Below are 26018 nucleotides of genomic sequence, written 5' to 3'. Positions count from 1 at the left end.
TTTATCTGCGGATCCTATTGTACGGGAGAGGTGGTAAACGAAGGTGATCTTCTTTAATCAGTTGATTCTCATAGGGGGAGAAGCAAGAGAGATATGGGCTTCTCAACAGGAAATGTGGTTGTACAAATGAAGATGGAACTACTTGAAGATATGTTCAGTCTAGAGGAACATCTACTTGGAATCTGGAAAATGTTAAATCTAGTCCAGAACTTTTCTGCTATTTACTTTGCATTTCTTTTTATATCTTTTTCTTATTTGTTAGTTGAGTTATCCTCTAGGTATTTGTGTGTTATTGTCTAACAAACAAATAGGGGGAGATTGTAAGTCATATGTAATAGCCTATTTGTATATTCGAGGATTCAACTCAACTCAAATAAGAATGTAATAAGTAAATAGTGGATCGACCGTCAGAGAGATCTCGCAAAGTAATATCTGTCAAAGGATTCAGAAACAAGGTTCATCTACAGACTTGAGGAGTTAATTCACTGGAAGAAGTTCAAGAAGTTGATCATGCCTCAGTGATATAAATCAAGATCGTGGATTTAATCAAGTGACAGAGATCTCGTCAGAGTATCATTAATTACAAGGATTTAATCTGAAAAAAATCAAAGTGTCAAAGTCAATACATGAAGAAACGTCACGGAAGTTAGTCACTCATGAACCAGACAGTACATCGAGTGTCAACATTGAAGTGGTGGAATTGATTCATAATTTTCAGTGATTTTCAGAAGATTTGTAGAAAGATGGGTGCTGTTGAAGACTAGAATTAATTCTCTATTAATTAATTAAAGTCATCTAATTTAATTAAGAAAATAAATTATATCTGCGAAGAATAATTTATTTATTAATTGAATTAATTGATTAATTAATTCTGGATTAATTTTAGGAATTTTCAGAATTTAAATTGGATTAAAATTCATTTAAATTCAGCAAGTCAGACTGATTGTACTAGTATGACAATCGGTATGACAATCAATAGTCATACCGAAAGTCATGCTAGTACAAACAATAGTCTCACCGAAAGTTACACTGGGAGGAGGATTGTCTTGCTAGTTCATTCTGATTGTCTTGCTAGTTCATTCTGATAGTCTTGCTAGTTCATTTGATTGTCATACCGAAAGTCTTGCTGAGCTCAGGATTGTCATTCCAGTTGAATGAATTAAAAAGAAACAGAAGCAGCAGAAAGCACATAATCATCCAATACACAAGTCAAAAAAAAACAAGAACACAGCAGCCGCAGCAAATATTTCATTTTCATCTGCATACTTCAAGATTAAATTTCTAGTTTGTAAAGTTAAATCCGATCAACTAGAAATCATTCTCTTGTTCTTGTGTAACAATCTAGCGGATCAAAATCCCTAGAACTTAATCTCAAATCGCGTTTAGCATTTGATTCTAATTATTGCAAAAATAGAAAAAGTTCATGTCGAATTTATTCTAAATTTGTGATAATTAATTTGAGATTAATTCCTTGTAATCGATACAGTTATTGTAACACCTTTCAAGTTTAATAATATTTTTATTTAACTTGAATTTTGTTTCACATTTTTTATTCCGCATTTAATTCGATTATTCGGTACTGTTTGTATTCAACCCCCCCTTCTACAAACACATTGGGACCTAACACATATTGTTAAAGCCGAAGTCGAGGCCTTAGTTCTTGTGAACTCAAGGTTTCAACCATGGTGGCTTATAAAAATGAGCAAGATGTGATCTTGGAGAGGTGTTACACTTATATTTTTGCCAAGTCATAATCTTGTTCATAAACATTTGGTAATGATTTCTTAAGAGCAAAATGTAAAGTGTTGATTTTGGGAAGTTTTTATGAAAAATGACCATGCATGTTGATTTTTAAAGTCTTGCTCTTTACAAATGTTGTTTTGTCAAGATTAAACTCTTGCATGCTATTTTTCCTTTAAGATACCATAAGTTTAGCACTTGCATGTTGATTTTAGCACTTGCATGTGGGATATAGTACTTGCATGTCAATTTACAAGTGATTTTCAAAGTAAGAACCATACTTGTTGATTTTATACTTTGGTACTTGACTTGTGTGAGATGCATGCTATGGTATTTGTTATAAAAATGCTATATGAAGTATTCCATGCTGATAAGTGATTATATTCAGTAGATATCAAGTGATTATTTTGGGTATATGGTTCTAATATTTGCTTAAAACTCGAAGATGTGATATTACCAACACTATACCATATATGACATATCGCAACCCCCACCAAAAATATGTTACCCAAATATGTTTCATTAGCTATGCTGCAGATGGTCTAATGTAATATTGTGATTTTTGTGTTACCTTAGCCAAAAACGTGGTGTTGCATTAGCTAGAAAGTGTTGCAGCTTGTAACATAATTATCAAAATGTTATATTAGAGTATTAAAATATAAATATGATATTTTTTAAGATTAAATATTAATTTAAATTCATTTTTTAAAAATATAATGTGATATATAAATACAAATTTAATAAATGAGATACATAACACACAAATATTCAAAATAAAAAATTATTAATATCAAGATGTAATATACAAATTCATTAAATTAATAAAGTATATAAAAATAGTATAATTATTTGAATAATATTTATTACATAATTGTTTGAGTTTGGGCCTGAATATATATCCAAATTATGGGCCTTGTAATTTTAAAAGAGGGGGAAATTTTGGGCAAAAAGCCGCCCAATTTTTTTCAGACAAATTGAAATTTTTGATAAGCTAACCTACCCTCCCTCACATTCTCTCTTAGCACACACTCTCTTTCACTACCCCTCTCTGCTCTCTCTCTCTCTCTATCCCTCTCTCCGTCTACCACTCTCATTCTACTCTCTCTACCACTCTCTCTAGTACCATAATATCGCTGCCATCTATCTACCCCCTCTCTCCAACCCCGATATCTCTCTCCCAACCCCCGATTCCTCTCACCCAATTCTCACTCTCTCGTTCTCTGTTATTAGCACTGACTACATTTTAAATCGTTGACTCTTCAAATTATTTGATTCAAAGCTATGGTTGTGCCTAATTTGTAAACTTCAAATTAGGGCTTTTTGGAAATGGGGTCACAGATTTTGAATTCAAATTGGGCCCTTCAATAATTTTATATCTTTGATTGCAGGTCTTCTTCGGTAGATTTAGAGCTTTAGAGTTTCAATTTTAGGTATTTTGATTTCAATATTTTTGGAATTTTTGGAGATTTTGGGCCTTTTTATATGTTGGACACATCAATGTATATGTTTTAATTTTAAATATTTTGGTTTTTATTTTGAATAACGTGACGTTATTTACACTTATAGCAATGTACGTATAAGTTTTTACTAGTTCTTCTTGAGTTTTTTTATTCACTCATTGTGTTCTTTTGATTGTTATGTTTAATTGATACTTGTACGATTTAATTATTCATTTTATCAGCAAGTGAATATAAGACTAGACTTACATTGTTTAATTTTTGCTCAATGTGTATTTTATCAGAATGTGAATTAAGGATTTAAGACTAGATCCTGGGTCCAAGGTTTGGTTTGATTTGGGGCTATTACTATTTTTAAATAGTATTGCAGTTTCTATCAGTGTCCATTATTCATGATACTATTTTTTTGTGCACTTTTCCTTTTGGTATTTTTGATATGATGCAATAAAGATTTGGGACAATGGGGTTTGGTTGGAAAGTGCAATGTGATCAAAGTGGATTGTTGCTGAAAAGAATTTGATTGAGTTGTGGCTGGGCTCATTGTATGTTTCTGCAGTTTTTACATTGGCTTCAAGGCTACTTGTATCTCAATTTCCTGGAACTCGTCATTCTGGTGGTATCGGTGTTACATTGCTGCTACTCAGAATGGAGATTTGAAATAGGCTATTATATTGTCTGATATTGGTGGGATGTCAATCGGTATTAGTATCATATACCAGACATCTAAAAATGACTCTGGAGAAGCTAATTTGTTCTTCTCTGTCATCTGATATGAATTCCATCATCCCCTGTGTTAGGTCCCAATGTGTTTGTAGAAGGGGGGTTGAATACAAACAGTACCGAATAATCGAATAAATGCGGAATAAAAAATGTGAAACAAAATTCAAGTTAAATAAAAATATTATTAAACTTGAAAGGTGTTACAACAACTGTATCGATTACAAGGTATTAATCTCAAATCAATTATCACAAATCTAGAATAAATTCGACATGAACTTTTTCTATTTTTGCAATAATTAGAATCAAATGCTAAACGCGATTTGAGATTAAGTTCTAGGGATTTTGATCCGCTAGATTGTTACACGAGAACAAGAGAATGATTTCTAGTTTATTGGATTTAACTTTGCAATCTAGAAATTGATCTTTGAATTTCAGCAGAGAACAATGAAATATTTCTTAGGCGGCTGCTGTGTTCTTGTTTTTTTTGTTTGTTGGATTGGATTATTGAGTTGCTGCTTTTCTGCTTCTTTTTAATCAACAGCCGAATAGAATTGAATTGGCATGACAATCCTATAGCTGGCAAGACTTTCGGTAGGACAATGTTTACAACTAGCAAGACAATCAAAATGAACTAGCAAGACTTTCGGTATGACTATTGATTGTCATACCGATTGTCATATTAGTTCAAATAAATTGTCTTGCTGAATTAATAACAGATTTTAATCTAAACAGAAATTCTAATAAGACAATTAAATGTATTGGCATGACTTTCGGTATGATTATCAATTGTCATACCGATTGTCATACTAGTTCAAATGAATTGTCTTGTTTTGAATTTAAGCAGATTTTAAACCAATTAAAATCTTGTAAATCCTCAATATTAATTCTAAATTAATTAATCAATTTAATTCAATTAATCAATATATTAATCTTTGCAGATATAATTTATTTTCTTAATTAAATTAAATGACTTAATTAGTTAATAGAGAATTAATACTAACCCTGAGCAGCATCCATTCTTCTGAAAATCTTCTGATAATCACAGTCAATTATGAATCAATTCCACCACTTCAACGTTGACACTCGATGTACTGTCTGGTTCATGAGTGACTAACTTCCATGACGTTTCTTCATGTCTTGACTTTGACACTTTGATTTTCTTCAGATTAAATCCTTGTAATTAATGATACTCTGACGAGATCTCTGTCACTTGATTAAATCCACGATCTTGATTTATATCACTGAGGCATGATCAACTTCTTGAACTTCTTCCAGTGAATTAACTCCTCAAGTCTGTAGATGAACCTTATTTCTGAATCCTTTGACAGATATTACTTTGCGAGATCTCTCTGACGGTCGATCCACTATTTACTTATTACATTCTTATTTGAGTTGAGTTGAATCCTCGAATATACAAATAGGCCTATGACATATGACTTACACCCTGTATCTTTTCTTTTATAGTACAAAATTTCCATATATCTATATAGCACTCCTTTTGCTTGGACCTTTAGCTCATATGTTTGTTTTCATGTCATTGTGAGGTGTATTACTTCTAGTTAAATGCACATCTTTTGATAGCCACATTATATCAAAGAAATATATGTTGGCCACATCTTCTGATAGCCATATGATAAATATAAATACATATAGTTAAATGCACATACACATACATGTTTATAGTTAAATGTTATATGGCCCATTTAGTAAGCCAAAGTGCTATATTATTAGTGCAGGAAAGTTTGTAAAAGTGACAGAATCATATGTATAGGCTTATGTTATATAGTGGCAATTTGATTGTTTATGCTTTTGAAAAATTTAAATGGTGAATAATTGTATAATTGCATGTACGTGTTTGCAAGGCCTTCTGGAAAATGATGTTTTGTTATTTCTTTGAATGGGACTACTATTAGTAGACTGAGAAATGGTTCATTGTTGCATCAGTTTGCTTCTGCTTTACCTAATGGATGAAAAAGGGTGGTGGCTCTGGATAGTCATATATGATACTTGACTACATATTCCACGAGGTATGACTTATAGTTACGAGATTTATTTTTTTAACCACTGGTTGGCAGATTGATGTAACCAACTGTATTCTAGTGGCTGGAGGTGGAGCACGACTAGTTAATGTAATACATTAACTGTATTAGTTGTGATAAAGATTTCAATCAGGGGTGCAACAAAGGGGGTCATTTGATGGACTTTGCCTTTGACTTCATTGTTAGCAATGATGGAATTCATAAGGATGATAATTATTACAAAGAGATGGAAGGTATAAGAATATAATACTTATTACAGAATATACGATCACTTCTTCTACTTGCCAAAAATCTGATTTTGACATCAAAAATCTGATTTTGATTTATTTGATTTTGAATTAGGCCAGCATGGAGAGTAAAAAGATGAGAAACAATCTCACATTATATCAGACGTAAGATGCTACATCATTCGAATAAAACTCCCTGTGATGTGAAATATCCTTTTAATACAATTAAATAGGATCTTTCACATCACCGGGGTCTATAAGTTTTATCCGAATGAAGTAGCATTTTACATTTGATGCATTGTTAGATTTTTTCCCTTAATTAATGCTCTTGGAAGATCAACCTCGACGAGTCTGAAAATTCGACAAAAGCATCAGCAGAGTCCAACAAGTCACCAAAAGCTATCATGTGGGATACTGATTACCTTCAATTTTATAAGCGTATAACGCTATCTATTAAGTCGTGAACTAGTTTAAGTTTTATTTATGTAGTTTAACTTTTGTTGGATGTTGGATGTTTTATTAGGGGGTGGATGTTTTAGTAGGATGGTTGTTGGATGGTTGGATGTTTTGGGAGGATGTTTGTTAGATGTTTGTTGTTTTGGATGTTTTATTGAATTTGGGGTTGCTTAAATACCAATAGCACATTTTTAATTTCTTATTTGTTAAAGTGTTACATTATCTTCATAAACTGTTACCATAGATAGTGTAAAATATTTCAGTAGCTTGCTTACAAATGTTACATTAGCTAATAAAAGTGTTACCATAGGTTCTTAAAATACACCATAAAAGTGGGACCCACATGCCACCTCATCAATGTGGGCCCCACACTGCCACATCAGCATGCCACGTTGCATGCCACGTCATCATGCCATGTCAGCATTCCACGTCAATTTGAAAATTCATGGGCTCTCTAATGTAACATGCGTTTTACGTTACATTTGGATTGTTTTTGTTACCTTAGGGGCCTAGGGTAACAGAAAAGGCCATGTTACAGTAAGCGACGTTTATGTTAGATTAGGTACCCTAAGCTATCACCGAAAAAACTAACTTAAATTTTATGTTACCTTAAGCTGTTTTTGGCCTTTAGTAACGTTAAAAGGGCCCTGTTATAACTTTTTTTGGTTACAACAGGCTGTTTTTGGTGTAGTGCAATATAGTTGTTCTTTTAACCTCTTGATAATTGATTTTTGGGAGTTGCATGCCATGATTCCTTTAATAAAATGATAGTTTATGTTATATATGATGAAATGAGTTTAAGGTCAGTAGGTGTCATGAAGTTACCATGCATGTTTACTTCGAATTTTTGCGTTAAAAATGTTATATGATGGCTCGACTTGTGATGTGTTACTTTGCTTGTCTTTATATTTTGTTTTCATGCTTAAGGAAATGTAAATAAATCTTATATGTTGATAATCAGTAGGTGTAAGTGTATTTTAAGACTTTCCTTGGTTGGTTGATGATTGTTTTTGGAGTAATGTAGGGAGTTAAGGTGGAAGGAGTCATTTGGTCATAGGTGGGCAGATTTTTATACTAGAATTTAGGTCATTTTAGGTGAGTTGTAGCTAGTCCTTGGTAGGCCTGAGCTCAAGGGAGTTGGGACTTGGTTCATACTTGAGTCCAGTAGCTTTATATTGAATATAAACTTGCATTTGGTTAGGTGTACACACAAACCCGAGAGCATCTCAGAACAGGGCGGATTTGAGTAAACTTGACTTTTCATTGATTATCATCATGTCATAGTTCATTCCTTCATGGGGCCTTGGTCTAAATAGATATAATGAAGTCTTAGGAAGCTTAACAAGCCATTAAAACCAGTAATTGAATTGGATAAATGAGTTTTAAGTTGGTAAAAAGAGGGCAGTGTCGTAATCAGGGGATGCAGTTTTGTGTCAACTTCCACTTAAGGCCTAGGGAGGCCTGAGCGAGGCCTTTGATTAATTCCAACTTTCAGAGTCAGTTTAGATTCTTAATAACCTTTGAGATTTGGTTTGGAGTGAAGGCCCAAGGTGGAGATACCTTGTTTCCACCAAAACACCCGAGAGTCGCCATTAGAGTTGCCTTTGGAAACTTTAGAGAAGTGCATTGCATTTGTGTATATTTTAAGTGAGGCCTTGATGTCAAACCAATTGGTAAAGTTAGCTTAAAGTCATAAGAATTCATATGAGTCAGAATATAGCAAAGGCCAAAGGTAGAAATTCATATTTTTTCCAAGGCACACAATTGGTGCTAAGGTGTACATTCGGGTATGTTAAGTAGTGTGCATTGTAATTGTGAGTCATTCGAATTGAGGCACAAGTGTGCCTTACTAAATCTAGGTTGAGTTGAGGTCTGTAAAGTAGGGTTAGGAGTATTAGTCTTGATAATTATATGTTATATGGTTAATTGCTTAAGTGACTAAGGTAGAAAAATAAAATGTGCTATTGACATGCCATTTCTTGCTAAATGTTATGTGGATTATGTGAAGCATATATTACTTGTAATTAGTTGATTTTAAGTATATATATATATATATGTGTGTGTGTGTGTATATGTATATATTTATAGTATACACGAAAGGGTAGTTGGTAAGAGTTGTGATGCGGATACTATTCATTATAGGTTCAAGTAGGAGGCCAAGTAAGGAGCCCATAGACGATTCCATTCAAGTACTCAGTAAGCGTTGTCCAGGCAAGTGAACTCTCAACTTACCTCTATAATTCTGTTCCCATGATTAATTACCCTGTGAATGTTTGACTACAATTTCAATAAGATTAATTAGTCCCTGACTTCACCCAATGATTAGATCTTGAATTTAGTTAATCGCTTTCATATTTGAATTAATTCCATTTCCTCATATTACCTCATACCCATGTGAATACCCTACAATAGTTCCTTAATATATCAAGTAAATCCTAAACCCCTCATAAATTAGAATCATTTCTTTTGGAAACCCAAATACTAATACCATTCCCTCATGTATTCTTTTACAATACCAACCCTTGTTATCCTGTCCTTGCTCAAGAAACCTTTGAAATTAAAATGAATTGATTAAAAGGAATTGGATGATATGTTCTGGTAAGACTGAGGCACCAGTCACTGTTAAAACCTCAATAGTAGGGAGCCTGATAGTTTTATAAGGCCAATGTGTGTCGATGATCCTCAATAGTTGTGAATCACTTGTTATGTGGTTCGGAGCTTTGATGTGGGCTGATCACCCCTCATCGCTCATAGCGCCATGAGACTTCCAATTCCATTCACTTATTAAAAACTTGATCTTTTATTTGAGATTTCATATTGTTGATTATCTTTATTATCATTTTATTGAGTATTGTTAGGGCGAAAACACTCGCTAAAATTCATGCAAGTATACGCGTTCGCAAGTAATATAGAATGATTTCTAGTTCGTTCCCACAGAGACTCTGATTAAATATATTTAATTAACACCTTCTCACCAATGTATGATTACTCTTCAATATCAAGACAATAACAATTAAGATTGATTAACTAATATTAACTATGAGAATTAAACACTTGAATTAACAATATTAAACACACATGAGACCATAACTTTATTACTACTTCATTCAATAGTTATTGTTATTACCCTTAGCATGTAATGGTGATGATATTAAGCGAACAACACGAAACTGGTAAACGCCAACTTTCGTTGTACGAATACCATTCTACCAAGCATCCACAATTAAGATAGAAGTTGAATAGGCATCAATTATGTTGAGACCCTATATGTCTACAGAACTTGACAACATAATGATTTAAGCGCAAGTTATTCATTATGATTACACAGGGCAAGTAAAATGGTTACAGTTACCCACTAATCATGCATACAATATATGAACCTATGCTAGCATGGCAAGTTCTAAATCTCAAGATTCACTGTCGCTTCACAAGAGATTAACAGGCTATCTTACATGTTCGCAATGCACATAAGACGAATAAGCACAACCTATGCTAGATATCATACAATCCCCACATACCAAGGTATTAAACAATTACCTAAAGAAATACATAATAAATCCGCTACGATCCCATGATCACGATTAGCCCATAATAGAACTCATCGTCAGCATGGGTTCATATGAAAACATGATAATAACATAACGATATAAACTAAAGAATACTTAATAAACAAAGAAGTACGTCACAATAGTATTAAGGTTCAAAGAGTAAAGAAAAATAACATCCACTGTTACAACGAATTAAAAGAATCACATGATGAACGTATGCTTCCTCTTCTTAATTATTGCGTGCTAAAACGGTCTTCTTGATCTTCTTTCCTTGTTACTTGTTGTTGAAAATGTCTCCCCAATAGGTTTATATAAGAGTCCAGATGAACTAGCGTTAATAGAAGCCCAATAGAACTTGAATATAAATTTCAGAATCTGATTTTCCGCACCCAGTGGCTGCCTGCATTCACCACGCGGGCGCCTGCTAGCAGGTGGTTGCCTGCTCCTTCCAGGCAGGCGCCTGCAACACTTCTAGAGAATTCTTATTTTTACTTCTGATTTTGCTGAATTCTTCACACAACACCCCGCGACTGATCCCAAGTACTTTCTTAGGCTTATTTTGATGAAATCCTCCTATTTAAGCAAGTTATACCCTGAAATGCAAAAACACTCAAAAACGCGTCAAATACACAAAATACTCGAGTTCAAGACACCAATCCAAGCCATTATGAGACGCTCTAAGTGGTATAAAATGCCACTTATCAAGTATATGATGCATTGTTATTCACTGTTATTCACTTGTTGAGCGTTTTGCTCATGAAGGGTTTTTAGCACATAAACGCAGCGAAAACGTAAATTTAAATATTAAAAAGACTGAAACCCTCCGCAGGATCCATGCGAAAAATAATATTTAATTCGTAGTTCAGTATGTTTACCTTAAGAAGCTTTACGTTAATGGAAAAATAGAGGTCTTTAATGGCGATCCAAAAACAATGAACGGAGATCCTTAGCAGCTGCTCCTCAAGTGTGAAGCACTTCACCGGTATCCACCAAGAAAATGATGTAATGAAGGAGGAAAAGATGGAGAGAATTAGGAATTTATAAATCTTTTTGGTTGAGGCAAAAATAGGGTCTATAATAGTATATTTATAGGCAAAATTTTCAGCTAAAATTTTTCCCATAAAATGTTATTATTATTAACCCTTTATTATTCTCACTAATAATTAAAACACCTTTTAATTATTAATCCTTTTTCTAAACTCTTTAGAAATAATTCTCTCACTTGGTTTAATTTCTAAAAATTAAATTCTTAATTAATAATATTAAGAACCTTTTCTTAATTAATTTATAATCAATTAAATCTCATTTAATCAATTATTAAATTTGCCAATTAATTAATTATTTCATAAATAAATATTTATCAGCCATTATTAATTAATTCCTCCACCATTAAATCATTCTCTTTTATGGTGTGACCCTGTAGGTTCAATATTAAGCCGGTAGTAGAAATAAATAATAATAAAACTATTATATCATTATTTATATAAATTCTCTAATTCATTAAATATGATTAATTAATTAATCATATTTATTCTACATCGTGAGGGATACTTCTTAGCATATCGCGACTATCCGGATAATACGAATTCACTGCTTAGAATACCAAGAACCTATTCAGTGAGTAGTTACCGTACAATCAATTCTTTCTACCCTGCAATGTCACGATTAAATACAAGGCATGGAACTTGTGTCAAGCCTATCTTATTTAATCACTTGCTTTCCCATTCACTATGCTTAGTTCTATTTAATGTAAATTAGAAACTCCTTTCTAATTTCATTCACTCTGGCCAGAGATTCCTGAACTAGCATAAGTGGATCAGCATTGAACATTCTCTTCCTTCACTGGAAGGGGTAGATCCTTTATCGATCATACACTATCTTCGTGTATAAATTCCTATACCCAGTAGAGCCCTTATAATTGTCCCTTGAGACTAAGAACTAAACCAACTAGTTCAGTGTACACAAGATGACTATGATGACCTCAAGTCTAAGGATACTTGTACAACTATCACTATGTGAACAACTGCTGACACGTGAGTGAACTCCATCAGTTGTTCAGCTGTGTGAGTCATGTTCAGTGAACTTATTCTATAATAAGCACCTACATACTAGCTATAGTGTCACCACACAAATGTCTATGAGAACAGACATCCTTCATAATGAAGCAAGCATAGTATGTACCAATCTTTGTGGATTATTAATTACCAGTTAGTAATCCTACGACCAGGAACTATTTAAGTTTAGAGTTATCATCTTTTAGGTCTCATTATTATGATCTCATCACAATCCATAAAAAGCTTTACTCTAAACTGTGGTATATCTTATTTAAACATTTAAATAGATAGAGCCCGCAATAAAAATAAAACAAGTCTTTTTTAATATCAATGAAATCAAAACAGATTATATAAAAGTTATTCCTAAATCCTCATACATGATTGGACTTAGGACATATCTCTTTCAATCTCCCACTTGTACTAAAGCCAATCACTCTGGTATCTAATACCCATCTTGTCTTTATGATGACCAAAGTGACTCTGAGAAAGTGGCTTTGTTAGTGGGTCTGCTACGTTGTTATGTGTGTCAACTCTCTCGACGTTGACATCTCTACTTTCAACAATCTCCCTAATCAGATGAAAGTGCCGTAGGACATGTTTGGAATTTCTATAAGACCTAGGTTCCTTGGCTTGTGCTATTGATGCGTTGTTATCACAATACAACATAATAGGCTCTTCAATGCTAGGAACAACTCCCAACTCAAAAACAAATTTCCTCATCCAAACGGCTTCTTTTGCAGCCTCACTTTCAGCTATATATTCTGCTTCCGTTGTGGAGTCAGCCGTTGTAGACTGTTTGGAACTCTTCCAACTAATCGCACCACCATTCAGAGTAAACACGTACCCTGACATGGATTTGCTATCACTTTCTGATTGAAAACTAGAGTCAGTATAACCCTCTATTTTCAACTCAGATTCACCACCAAAAACAAGAAAAATGTCATGAGTCCTTCGCAAGTACTTAAGGATGTTTTTCACTGCTTTCCAGTGGTCTTCACCTGGATTGGACTGATATCTGCTCGTCACACTAATTGAATAAGCAATATCAGGCCTTGTACACAACATCGCGTACATGATAGATCCTATTACTGAAGCAGAAGGAATCTTACTCATACGCTCTCTTTCCTCTGGTGTCTTAGGAGACATTTTTTCGAAAAGGGACACTCTATGGCTCATCGGTATGAGACCTCTTTTGGAGTTTTCCATGCTAAACTTTTAAGCACTTTCTGGATGTATGTACCCTGGGTAAGACCTATCATTCTTCTAGATCTATCTCTATAGATCTTGTTAGGTCACACACACTGTAGAGGGGGTGAATACAGTGTATAGCACAATCAAATCGAATTCTAATAACACAAGTAACAGAAAACATACTTTATTCAAAGCAATAAATTCTGTTACAGTATGGAACTGTCCTCTCTCAGTGATGAACAAATATCACGAGAGCTGCTAGGGTTACAATGAATAATCTTCTCGATAATGATAACACTTATAGTGTAAACCCTATGTCTGTGTTTATATACTACACAGTTATAAGATAATCGCTAATTGATATGGAATATAATTCTGCTTCCTAAAATATATCAATCAGATATCTTTTCTTCCAAGAATTTTATTCTTCATAGAATTCCTTCTTCATGCATATCTCTTCTTACGTTTGTCTTGATCTTCTTTTCCTTTCAATCAGCCGCCTTCCTTATCTGAACGTTTCCTTTAAGTCCTGATATTATCTTCTGATAAATATCTCCTTAACCTTAAGTACTGATGACTTAAGTTTTGACTTCAGTATAAGTGTTGATTTCAGTTAAGTACTAATTTGTCCTGTTTAAGTAAGATCTGAAAACTAAACATAAATCATATTGGACATGACATTATCAAATATATCTAACAATCTCCCCCAACTTGTAAATTAGGATAATATACAAGTTTAACAGATATTTGATGATGTCAAAAACATTAAGTACAAATGCATGAGAATTTGACTGATAACTACAAACTTACAGTCCTTAAAGCTTTACCAACTTTAACTTCTGATAACAACTTCAGTCTGTATACATATCAGAATTTGAGCAGTTGTAGATCTTGACTTGGCTTCACTTTCTGATCTCTCTGATGTCAGGAGTTGTTCTGAGATAATTCTTTAACAAATATCTCTCAGCATATCTGAGTTCATCAATCATCCTCCTTTTAGCATCTTTAAGTTCTGTAGAATCTTCACCAGTTTGAAAGATTGCAGCCCTGAGATGATTAATTTTATCTTTCCTTATGTCCTGATCTAGTCTGATCAAATATGCCTTGTGAGACTCAAGATTGAATCCCACAGCCTTGTAACCCAGAAAGGTAGTTATAATCTTAGCAGAGTTAGGCTTCATCTCAACAATATCACCCTTGTGATCTCTGTACTTTGGAAGATATATGCTGTCAGACTTAACAGAATAAAACCTTTTATGTTTCTGAATTTGACTCTTCAAATAGTTTGCAGCACTTTCTGTTATTCTGTCATTCACTTAAGTAAGAATAATACATGTTCCAATTCTTCAAAATACTTCAGTGGAATAGCATTTTCCCTTATAGGATAAACCCTACCATCTGTCATTAAGTACAACAAGATGTGTTCTTTCAAGTAGGTATGGTAAACCATCTGTACAGATTCTAGTTGATTCAATCTTTCAGGAGTTGCTCCAATACCTGGTTCACTTAAGGAAGTTGGATCATTGGTTCTGTTCTGTATTCTTCTTTCATCAGCACTACCCAATCCAGATTTATCTCTTGCTTCCTTTCCAGTAACCACTCTTGATTCAAAACCACTTACATCAGTCTTCAAAGGTTGAGTCTGTTTGGCTTTGGTGAATCCTGGTAGGAGTATCTTTGAAGGTTTAACATGAGCAATGTCAGAGGTTTCCTTTGATTTATCTTCTGATATCAAGTCAACTTGAGCTATGTCAGAGGTTACTTACTTCTTTGAGATATCAGAACTAACTATATCTTTACTCTGAACAACTTGAGCCATGTCAGAGGTTATCTTAGAATTTTTTCTTGAAGTTAGAGCAAGATCAGTATCTTCAACAGTAATTTCTTCATCCATAGGAGGCACATAACCCTTGATAGGTTCACCAACTTTCTCTTTGCCCTTGGACCTTGGATCTATCTGCAATTGTGATTTATCCTTGGTTGCTTCAAGATTTGTTCTTTCTTTTATCACAATGCCTTTGGCCTTTGGAAGTTTCTTTTTACCAACAGAAGCTTCAGATTTAGATTTGATTTTTTCTAACTTAAGTCTAGCTTCTTCTTCCATCAGACTCTCAAAGTCCATTCCTGGATTTTCTTTCAGAAATAGATGTCTTGATATTTCTTCATCAAGATCCAAAAGTTCATCAGGACTTATCCTTTTACCAGTAGCAGAAGTAATTCTTTTTACAGCATCAGAACTTGTCCTGTGACTTGTAATTTCAGCTCTTCTTGATGAGAAACTTCTACCTTGACCATGACCTCCACCCATTCCAGAGTTTCCTTGGTCATCTTTTTCATCATCCTTCCCCTTCAGTGTCTGATCAGTTTTGCATTTGGACTTAAGTTCTGACTTCAGTATAAGTGCTGGTTTCAGTTAAGTACTGATTTGTCCTGTTTAAGTAAGATCTGAAAACTAAACATAAATCATAATAGACATGACATTATCAAATATATCTAATTGAGGCTTCAGCATCATCCTCTAAGTGCTGATCTGTTTCCAAGTTCTGATCAACAGCCATATCCTGATGCTCACCTATATTCTGATCATTAACATCTAGATGCAGAGAAGGTGTTGTAGACAATTCTGGAGTTTGAGTAGCATCAGTAAAAGGTGTTATTGATGGATTAATTGTTGTTGGAGCTTCTAACTAGGGAACCTCAGGCATAACCGGGTTGTGAATATCAATTTCAGCACTTGTCCCTGGGTCTACAGGAGATACAGTTTCATGTACAGGAGACATAGATGGTGTGTTTGCCTTATCGGTAGCAGCTTCCTGAGTTGGGGACAATGGAGAGGTAGATGCAGTAGCTTCAGCAAATTCTGGTTCTTTTGAGATCAGAGATTCCTGATCTCCTTCCTTAGCTGTTGCTTCCTCATCATCTGAAGCTGGCCTTTTAGCTCTCTGTTTCTTGTATCTCTTTGAAGGTGGGGATTCCTTCGGAGGTTCAGTATAAGTCATTCTTCTAAGCCTTTTGAGAAGCTTAGATCCCCCAATTCTAGAATCCTTCTGTGAAAGGACCTTCTCAGCTTCTTTAACAATAGGTTCTGATGCAGAAACCTGTTCCTCACTATCAGACTCATCTCTCAGAACAATCCTCCTTGTCTTCTGTGGTGTCTGAGGGACAGTCCTTGTCCTCTTGGGCTTGGAAGATGAACGCTTCACAGTAGGTGCTGAGGATGAAGGTTGAGCTATCTGTAAAGGTTTGAGATGTGTTCTGATAGAGGATTGAGGTATAGATGTATGCGTGGTATTTTCTGATGGTTGTTGTGGTGTTTGGGATGTGGTGGTAGGTTAAACATCAGGATAAACAGATCTATAGGTTTGAGGATCAGCATTTACCAGGATCTGTTTTACATACTGAGGAATCTGTAAAGGTCTAACCAACATTTTCTTAAGGTCAGCATTTACCAAGTCATTAAAAGCTCATTTTGCAAGTTTAAAGGGTGGAAATAAGTCAGTGGTAGGTTGGGGTTCATCAGCACAACAAAAATTATATATAAGCTGACAGAATCTAGCAAAGTAGACAACATTCCTATCCTCTATCATCCTATCCCCTATAAAACCTAGCACAGCACTTGCAAAATCAAAATGAGTTTGGTTAATAATAGCATACCCGGTGTGCTAACTCATTATTGGAATGGCATTAAAGTTGGAACACTTATTCCCGAAGGCTTTAGTGATGCATTCGAAGAAAAAGCTCTATTCCTTTATGATATATGCTCGTTTCAACTGTCCAAGCTTAGCCAAACTCTTTTCATACCCCAAATTGGCCATGAGCTGCTTTAGAACTGGTTCCTCCGGTGTTGAGAAAATGCAGCCTTCTGGTAAACGTAGAGCCTTGCGAACTGTTCCAGGAGTTACCACATATTCAAAATCATCCACTTCAAAAACAATGCTGGGAGTACCAGTAGCACCACCATTATCAAAATGCCCAGTTCGCCAAAACGTCAGAACTTGTTGGATTGAAAAGACTGGTGGATGGGTCAATGCATACCCAATTTCACTGTGTGCAAGAAGATCTTGCACAAAGTGCAACTCAGATGGAGCTTCATCATGATTTAAGATGGCAGCATAGTTGTTGGGAACGAATTTGGCTCCATCTATAATCAAATCCTTAGGTGCCATGAGAAAAAATTGAGAATTAAGGTTGCCTGTAAGGTATTTGATAAAATGTCTGTATAAAAACCAACATCAGGAGATGAGAGAGAGTAAAAGTAAAGAAAGAGAGATAAAGTGTAAAAGTAAGTAAAAGATTGTATAATCTTCTCTCTCTCTTAATTATACATGGTTAAAAAAAATTAACCGTTGGACACCTGTCAGACATGCAGCAATAATGAATAGTTAATGGGCACGGGAAAACAGTAATCATTACTTATCACATGCAGTTTTTCAAGGAAAAACCGTTCCACTTACCAAGTAATCCCATTAATTGAGGTAAGTCAGTTTTAATTCAAAATTTAAACTGTTCCCACTTAATTAATCATTTTTACTGCAAAACCCATTTTCTGGAAAAATATAAAGTTTGAGAAGGACCAAAAAATAAATCAAGTAAACAAGTACTGACATTTCAGAATCAGAACTCAATTTATATCAGCAATTAAAATGGTCATCAGAATATGGATATATCAGGATTTAAAAATGCAGTAGAATTATAAACATCTCAGAGACAAAATCTTGCAAAAAGATAAAATTCCATTAATATATTAAGAGAATACATTCATGAAATTGAAATTTACATCAGAACATTACAAGACTGTCCTAAGCTACAAACTCCAACATCAACAACTTTTGTCCTTTGCTAAGAAGCTAGACAAAGCTGACGATGAAAAAAAATAGGAAAAAGAAAATAAATTATTTCTTCTTCCGACTCTCTACAAAAAGAATAGCGAGTTGAATGATTCGCTCTTGTTGGCGGAGAGCTTCCAGCCTTTCTTCTTACAATCGCTCAAGATGGCGATGGTAGTCCATTTAAAAGAACAGGAGGTGTGTGAGAACCTCCTGGGGAACTGAGTCCCGAATCTCATTAGGAATGGCAGTAACATGCCATTCCTGCTGCCAGTCCGCACAACTCAACTCCATGTTGAAGGTCTCATAGTTCAAGAACATGTTGTAGTTAACCATGATTTTGTTGATATGAAGGAAAAGAGAGTGAGTGTGTAAGAAAAGAAATGATGTGTAGGCTGATTTGAGGTGTTGGTTTATATAGGCAATAGAATGCCAGGAGATGCAAGGAAATTTAATGCTGACAGGTAGAAATAATTCTACCTCGTCTCCCTAGACTGGGAAGAAGAAAAAACAGTCATTAGAAGAATAAAACAGGGTTTAATGCGCACAAGAAACTAGTAAATATTACTGTGCATGTACGTGTTCCACTAACCCTAATTGTATTGACTGTTAATATCTCACCCGTACATATTCTGATTTAAAATAAGACTGTTTCAGATTTTAACCACAAATAAGTCAAGTAGAGGATCAGAATTTAATATCAGCACTTAGACTTATATCAGAACTTAACAGTCATCAGAACATGATTTCTTAACTCGAAAAATGAATGCCTATCTCTGTGATTCTTCACACAAATTCTGATTTCGGTTCTTCAGAACTTATTTATCAGAACTTCCAGTAGAACTTGTCCTCAGAATTTATGCAATCTGACACATAAACTGTTCATCTAAAAAAACATTGAATGCCACAGTAATTTTCATCATTCATATGGAGTGTAAGTGTGTGCATTAATCAAAATATCAGACAAAGAGTAAAGTCTGATTCACATCAGTACATCTTATAAATAAGGCATAACTAAGAACTTTACTAAAAATCTGTCATTATTCTGAAGTTTACTTTTGAATGAGTTCATGCACGAGTCCACCTCAACTGTTTTGTGCTTATTTTATGCATCTTTTGAAATTCCATTTTACAGTGGCTTCTCAGTGTAAGTGAGTCACGACTGCTTATCAGAATATATGCTTTTATCAGAGTATTTCTCCAGTAATCATAGAGTGTGAAAAGTCACCAAGAAAAATAATTATTTGCTTTTCTGATGCATATTACTTAATACCAGCAATGCACTTGGGTTGTCCCTTCCACATTTTTACTCTAGATCTTAAAGGAGTACCTGATTTTTATTCCTTGTGTTTTTTTTTCTTTTGATAAGTGAGGTTTATCAGCACTTAGTACATTCAACAGATTTACTAACATCAGTACTTAACAGATGAGAAGCATTATTCTAGTTTTTGACTTAGTAATAAGATAGACAAAGTAAACTTAACTAAGCTCAATATCAGAATTTGCTTGTGTCAGTAGATTTCCACATAAATAATTACTTCTAATATGGGATCTCTAGTATATTAAAGACTACTAGGTCAACATCTAGCACAGTATCCTCATAGGATTGAATAGTCACATAAACAGTCATATCACTATCAGAGTTTAGAAATTCACATCAGACAACAATCAGTACTTAAGCAATTTTCAATTAAGCATAGAATACACAAAGAGAGTAATTTCTGTAAATACTGATCATAAAGTCTGATGCATTAGAACAAGAGCTAAGAAGATTTAGAGAAAGAACCTGAAACCATTCCAAGTTCATTTACCAATCTTGTAAAAGTAGCTTCATACAGTGGTTTTGTGAAGATATCTGCTAGTTATTGATCTGTTGGAATAAAATGCAATTCCACTATATCTTCATCCACATGTTCCCTTATGAAGTGGTACCTAATGTTGATGTGCTTTGTCATTGAGTGTTGAACTGGATTACCTGTCATAGCAATAGCACTTTGATTATCACAGTAAATAGGGATTTTAAAATATGTTAACCCATAATCCAGTAACTGATTCTTCATCCAAAGAATCTGTGCACAACAGCTTCTTGCAGCAATGTACTCTGCTTCTGCAGTTGATGTGGAAATTGACTTTTGTTTCTTGCTAAACCAAGAAACCACTTTGCCTCCAAGAAATTGGCAGCTTCCACTTGTGCTTTTCCTGTCAATTTTGCAACCTACAAAATCTGCATCTGAGTAACCTATTAGTTTAAAATCGGATTCTCTGGGATACCATAATCCCAGATCAGCTGTTCCTTTAAGATACTTGAAAATTCTTTTCACAGTTGTTAAGTGAGGATCTCTTGGATCTGCTTGAAATCTTGTACAAAGACAGGTAGCATACATGATATCAGGTCTACTAGCAGTTAGATAGAGTAACGAGCCAATCGTACCTCTGTAATCAGTAATATCTACTAATTTACCAGTATCCTCATCCAGTTTTGTTGCAGTGGCCATGGGAGTGGATGCACTTGAACAATCTTGCATTCCAAATTTCTTCAGCAAATTTCTGGTGTACTTGGTTTGACAAATAAAAGTGCCTTCTTCATTCTGCTTGACTTGAAGGCCCAGAAAATAGCTAAGTTCCCCCATCATACTCATTTGATATCTTGACTGTATCAGTTTGGCAAACTTCTTGCAAAGTCTGTCATTTATAGAACCAAAGATGATATCATCAACATATATCTGAACCAGAAGTAAGTCCTTTCCATGGTTGAGGTAGAACAGTGTTTTGTCTATAGTTCCTTTGTTAAATCCACTTTACAGAAGAAACTGAGCTAAAATCTCATACCATGCTCTTGGAGCTTGCTTAAGGCCATAAAGTGTTTTATCAAGCTTGTAGACATGATTAGGATATTTGGGATCTACAAAGCCTGGAGGTTGTTCAACATATACTTCCTCGTCCAATTCTCCATTGAGAAAAGCACTTTTCACATCCATTTAAAAGACATTAAACTTTTTGTGAGCAGCATAAGCCAAAAATATCCTTATGGCTTCCAATCTAGCAACGGGTGCAAATGTTTCATTATAATCAATTCCCTCATGTTGAGAATATCCTTTTGCAACCAACTTTGCCTTATTCCTTGTAATTATGCCATCACTATCAGTTTTGTTTCTGAATACCCACTTTGTACCAACAACATATCTGTTCTTTGGTCTTGGCACTAGGGTCCAGACTTTGTTTCTTTCAAATTCATTTAACTCTTCCTGCATTGCTTGCACCCAATCAGCATCTTGAAGAGCTTCTTCCACTTTCTTTGATTCAGTCTGAGAAAGAAAAGAATTGTAAAGACATTCACTTGAAGTAGTTGTTCTAATTCTGACACCTGCATCAGGATTTCCAATTATTAAGTCAGGTGTATGTGATTTAGTCCACTTCCTTGCAGATGGAAGGTTTTCTCTAGAACTGGATGCTCCCCCATGATCCATGCTATCTTCGTCAACATTTTCTGATGCTCCCCCTGAAACTATGCTCTCTGAGTTGGATTCTTCAGAATTTAAGTTTTCAGAATTATCAGAACTTGGCTTATTAGAACTTGACGAATCAGAACTTGAAGAGCCATATTTATGTTCTGATGCTTCTTGAGATGTGGTTGTATCTTGAGTATGCTCCCCTTGCATAGGTGCATCTTCCTTTGGCGTAGTCACCACAGTTTCAATAACATCAGAGTTTAATCCATCAGAGTTTGCAGTATCAGGATTTAGACTGTCAGGATTTTCAGTATCATAATTTAAGTCTTCATTTTCAAATCTCAGCTGATCATGATCATTGAAATCTTCAAGTCCAGTAATCTTCTTATCATCAAAAGAGACATTGATAGATTCCATGACCACTCTTGTTCTCAAGTTATAGACTCTGAAGGCTTTTGTGGAAAGTGGATATCCAACAAAGATTCCTTCATCAGCTTTTAGATCAAATTTGGATAGCTGTTCAGGGTGAGTCTTAAGAACAAAACATTTGCATCCAAATACATGAAAATACTTCAGATTTGGCTTCTTTTTCTTCACCATCTCATATGGTGTCTTTCCTTCCTTGTTAATGAGTGTTGCATTCTGAGTAAAACAAGCATTCTACACAGCTTCAGCCCAGAAATAGGTTGGAAGCTTTGCTTCATCAAGCATTGTACGTGCAGCTTTAATGAGAGTTCTATTCTTTCTTTCAACAACTCCATTTTGCTGTGGAGTTCCAGGAGCAGAGAATTCCTACTTGATTCCATGGTCTTTGCAGAACTCTTCCATTATCAAATTCTTGAACTCAGTACCATTATTACTTCTTATTATCTTCACTGAATCTTTGACCAATTTATCCAGTTGCTTGACATGATCAATCAAGAGAGATGCAGTTTCACTTTTTGTGTGCAAAAAATACACCCATGTGTATCTGGTGAACTCATCCACTATGACCATAGCATATTTCTTCTTTGCAATAAACATGACATTTACTGGACCAAATAGATCAACATGTAGTAGGTGATAAGGCTCAAGAATTGATGATTCAGTCTTGCTCTTGAATGAGGATTTCCTTTGTTTAGCTTTCTGACAAGAATCACAAAGGCCATCAGGAGCAAATAATAACTTTGGCAGTCCTCTCACAAGATCTTTCTTGACTAATTCATTTATATTGTTGAAATTTAAATGAGAGAGTTTCTTGTGCCAGTTCTAGCTTTCTTCAATTGATGCTCTACTAATCAGACAGACTGCAGAACCATCAGTACTTGTTGAAAGCTTGGCTTCATAAATTTTACCACGCCTGTATCCTTTCAGAACAACTTTGCCTGTAGATTTACTTACAACTTCACAGTGTTCTTTAAAGAAATCCACATGATAACCTCTGTCACAGATTTGACTAACACTTAGTAGATTGTGTTTAAGTCTTGAGACTAGAGCTACTTCTTTAATGATAACATTCCCAAGATTGATATTGCCATATCCCAACATTTTTCCAATGTTGCCATCTCCATAAGATACACTTGGGCCAGCCTTCTCCACAAAGTCTGATAGCAGGGCTTTATTTCCAGTCATATGTCCTGAACATCCACTGTCCAGAACTATGATGTTTTTCCTGTTGCCCTGCAATCACAAAGACCATTAATGATTAATTTTAAGGACCCAGACTTGCTTGGATCCTTTGGCCTTATTAAGTTTGTTAACATTTGCAGCGGATTTAGCATCAGAGTTTATGTTAATATTTTTCTTATCAGAATTTACACTATTAGACTTTGAATCAGAACTTACACTAGAAGGAATAATGGTAACTTTCTTTAAAAAGGTTTTATTTGATAATAATCATAGTACAAACTATGATATTCCTTACAAGTATAAATGGAATGCAATAAACTACCACAATGAAAACAAGGATTTTGTGGCTTATATCTAACAGACTGACTCTTAACTCCTGACTTTGAAGGTAAGGAGTTTATGTTCTTATTCTTCCTGCAAAAAGAAGCCAGATGGTTAGAACTTCCACAGTTATGACACATTTTTCTAGGAGCATCAGGAACAGGCTTATAATCATTGCTTTTATTCACACCTTCCTTTCCATTCCTATTTTTCCTAGGTGATTTTACCTTCTCTTGGTCTTACAATTTATCTGAGCGCTATTCTCTCCTAACCAATCCATTCCTAAAATTATATCAAACTCTCCCAGCTTGAAGAGTATCAAGTCGGCTGAGAACTTATATCCCGAAATATCAATCTCACATTTTGGACAAAATTGATTCACAGGAATCTTCTCTTGGTTCGCAATTACCACATTTACTACCTCACTCATAACCGTTTTATCACATTGGAGCTTATCAACAAAAGATTCTGATATGAAAGATCTTGTTGCTCCCGAATCAATCAATACTTTAGCTTTGACATTATTGAATAAAAGTGTACCTGCTATCACCTCAGAATTCTGAACAGCATCTTTCATCTTTAGATCAAATGTCCTTGCTGTTGCTTGCTTGGTTGGTGCGGGTGGTGGAGGTAATGCCAATACCTCAGCTGGCACGCTTGCACTGGTACTTGCCACGTTCATCAGAGCTCTGACTGGTCCTGTTGCCTTACACTCCCTAGCCATGTGTCCAGTCTTCCCACACTTGTAACACGTAACTCCTGGCTTCGGCATCTTGCACTCGTTTGCCAAATGTCCCTTCTGATTGCACCTATAACAGGTCATACTCAGCTTATTGCATACTCCGGGGTGCCTTCTTCCACAGTGCTTGCATTCTAGCCTCTGGAACCTGTTTTCTCCAACTTGCCCTTGGCTTGCCTGATTGTTCCCTTTTGATTCTTGCCTTTTGCCCAAATTTCCCTTCCTTTGAAAATTTCCGCCCTTCTGGAAACCAATCCTCTTTACATTCCGATCTTGCGAACTTCCAGCTTCAGACTTTTCTCCATAAAATGGAACCTTCCTCTTCTTATTATCCCTCTCTTTCCTTGACTGCATCCCATTATTCTCAATCAGAGCAGCTTTCTGTACTACTCCCGCATAAGTTTCAAGCTCAAACATAGCCACCCTATCTCTGATCCAAGGCTCCAATCCTTGCTGAAATTTCTTTGCTTTTTCCTCCTCGGTGCTCACTTCTTGCTATTTATTCATGATATTTCAGCTAACAGGTATGGTTGGAACCAAGCAGACTGCTCGTAAGTCTACCGGTGGAGATGTTGAGGCTTATGCTAGAGCTTAGGTAGTATAGTTGGCGTCTGAATGAGGATCGGTAGTTATGAAAAGTTGTAATAGTTGTAGTGTTGGACTGTTCAAACACTTAACCTTTACGATATTGGATTTTGTTAACAGCCGTTTATAATAACTTTATATTTTCTTAGTTGTATTTTGTTAGTGTTATTTTAGGGTTGTGACAGTTGTTGGTATCAGAGCTAAGGTTAAGAGTTCCTGAACAGTCCACATAGGTTATATGATATATATATATATATATCGGAAATACGAGAGTGTAAGTAGATATAATTCGAGCGGGTCGCTAATATTTTCCTTCGTATATTGTTTCTCAGCAAAGGATGCATTCTTCTTCGTCCTCGGCGCCATCCAACACTATTGCTTTTTCCGTATATGCTGACTTGAGGCTTCAGTTTGATAGGCTCCAAAGGCAGTACGACCGACTTATGGAGCGACTGGATGTAGCTTTTCAGAATGATACTCGACTTAAGGAGGAATCTAAGGCATAGTTGATTGTGAGACTCGAGTCCTTGACACAGTTCGTTAACACTAAGCACGAGGAGATGCCAGTACACCGTGACTGCAGTAGCCTGTACACCATCCAGATGGTAGCAGATGAACTTCAGGGCATTATGAAGGTACTTCAGGGAGAGAAGTGGGAAAAGATTCCGATAGCTCAAGACGATAGCGAGGAGACTTAGGACGATGATCGTTAGGCCGAATTAGGAGTCATACTTCCTATTTCCTTTCCAGTTGGCCATCCTTTATGTTTTTGTATCTTTTGAACTATGTAGTTTCCCTTATTTCCTTTCGGAACTATGATGTTGTTGACCATTAAATTCGAACCTTATTTGGTTGCATTGTAAGATAAACCCTGTTTCAATGATTAATGCACTATCGTTTCGTTTCAGTTTCTCTTTTGTTTCTGTATCTTGAATTATATATCACCTTTATTGTTAATATTCGAAATCTGAATGCATGTAACCCCTTAACTTTGTAATACCTTGACTTTGAAATGATTGCCATATTCATAACTGTTTTGTTAAACCTTTTATTTCAGA

At 35.1% G+C, this 26018-nt stretch overlaps 1 protein-coding gene across 1 annotated transcript in view; it reads left to right on the top strand.

Annotated features, from left to right (window-relative positions):
- Positions 1-25658, top strand: part of LOC141690745 (uncharacterized) — a 62114-nt gene extending 36456 nt beyond the window's left edge. The window contains exon 3 of the mRNA XM_074495520.1: positions 25497-25658. Within this exon, the coding sequence (XP_074351621.1) occupies positions 25497-25658 (162 nt within the window). The remainder of the gene's footprint in view (positions 1-25496) is intronic.
- Positions 25659-26018: the final 360 nt, after the last annotated feature.

The sequence above is a fragment of the Apium graveolens genome, chromosome 10, assembly GCF_009905375.1.
Source record: "Apium graveolens cultivar Ventura chromosome 10, ASM990537v1, whole genome shotgun sequence".
Classification (NCBI taxonomy): domain Eukaryota; kingdom Viridiplantae; phylum Streptophyta; class Magnoliopsida; order Apiales; family Apiaceae; genus Apium; species Apium graveolens.
The sequence above is the reverse complement of the archived record's forward strand: the minus strand, read 5'-3'. Positions and strand labels throughout refer to the sequence as shown.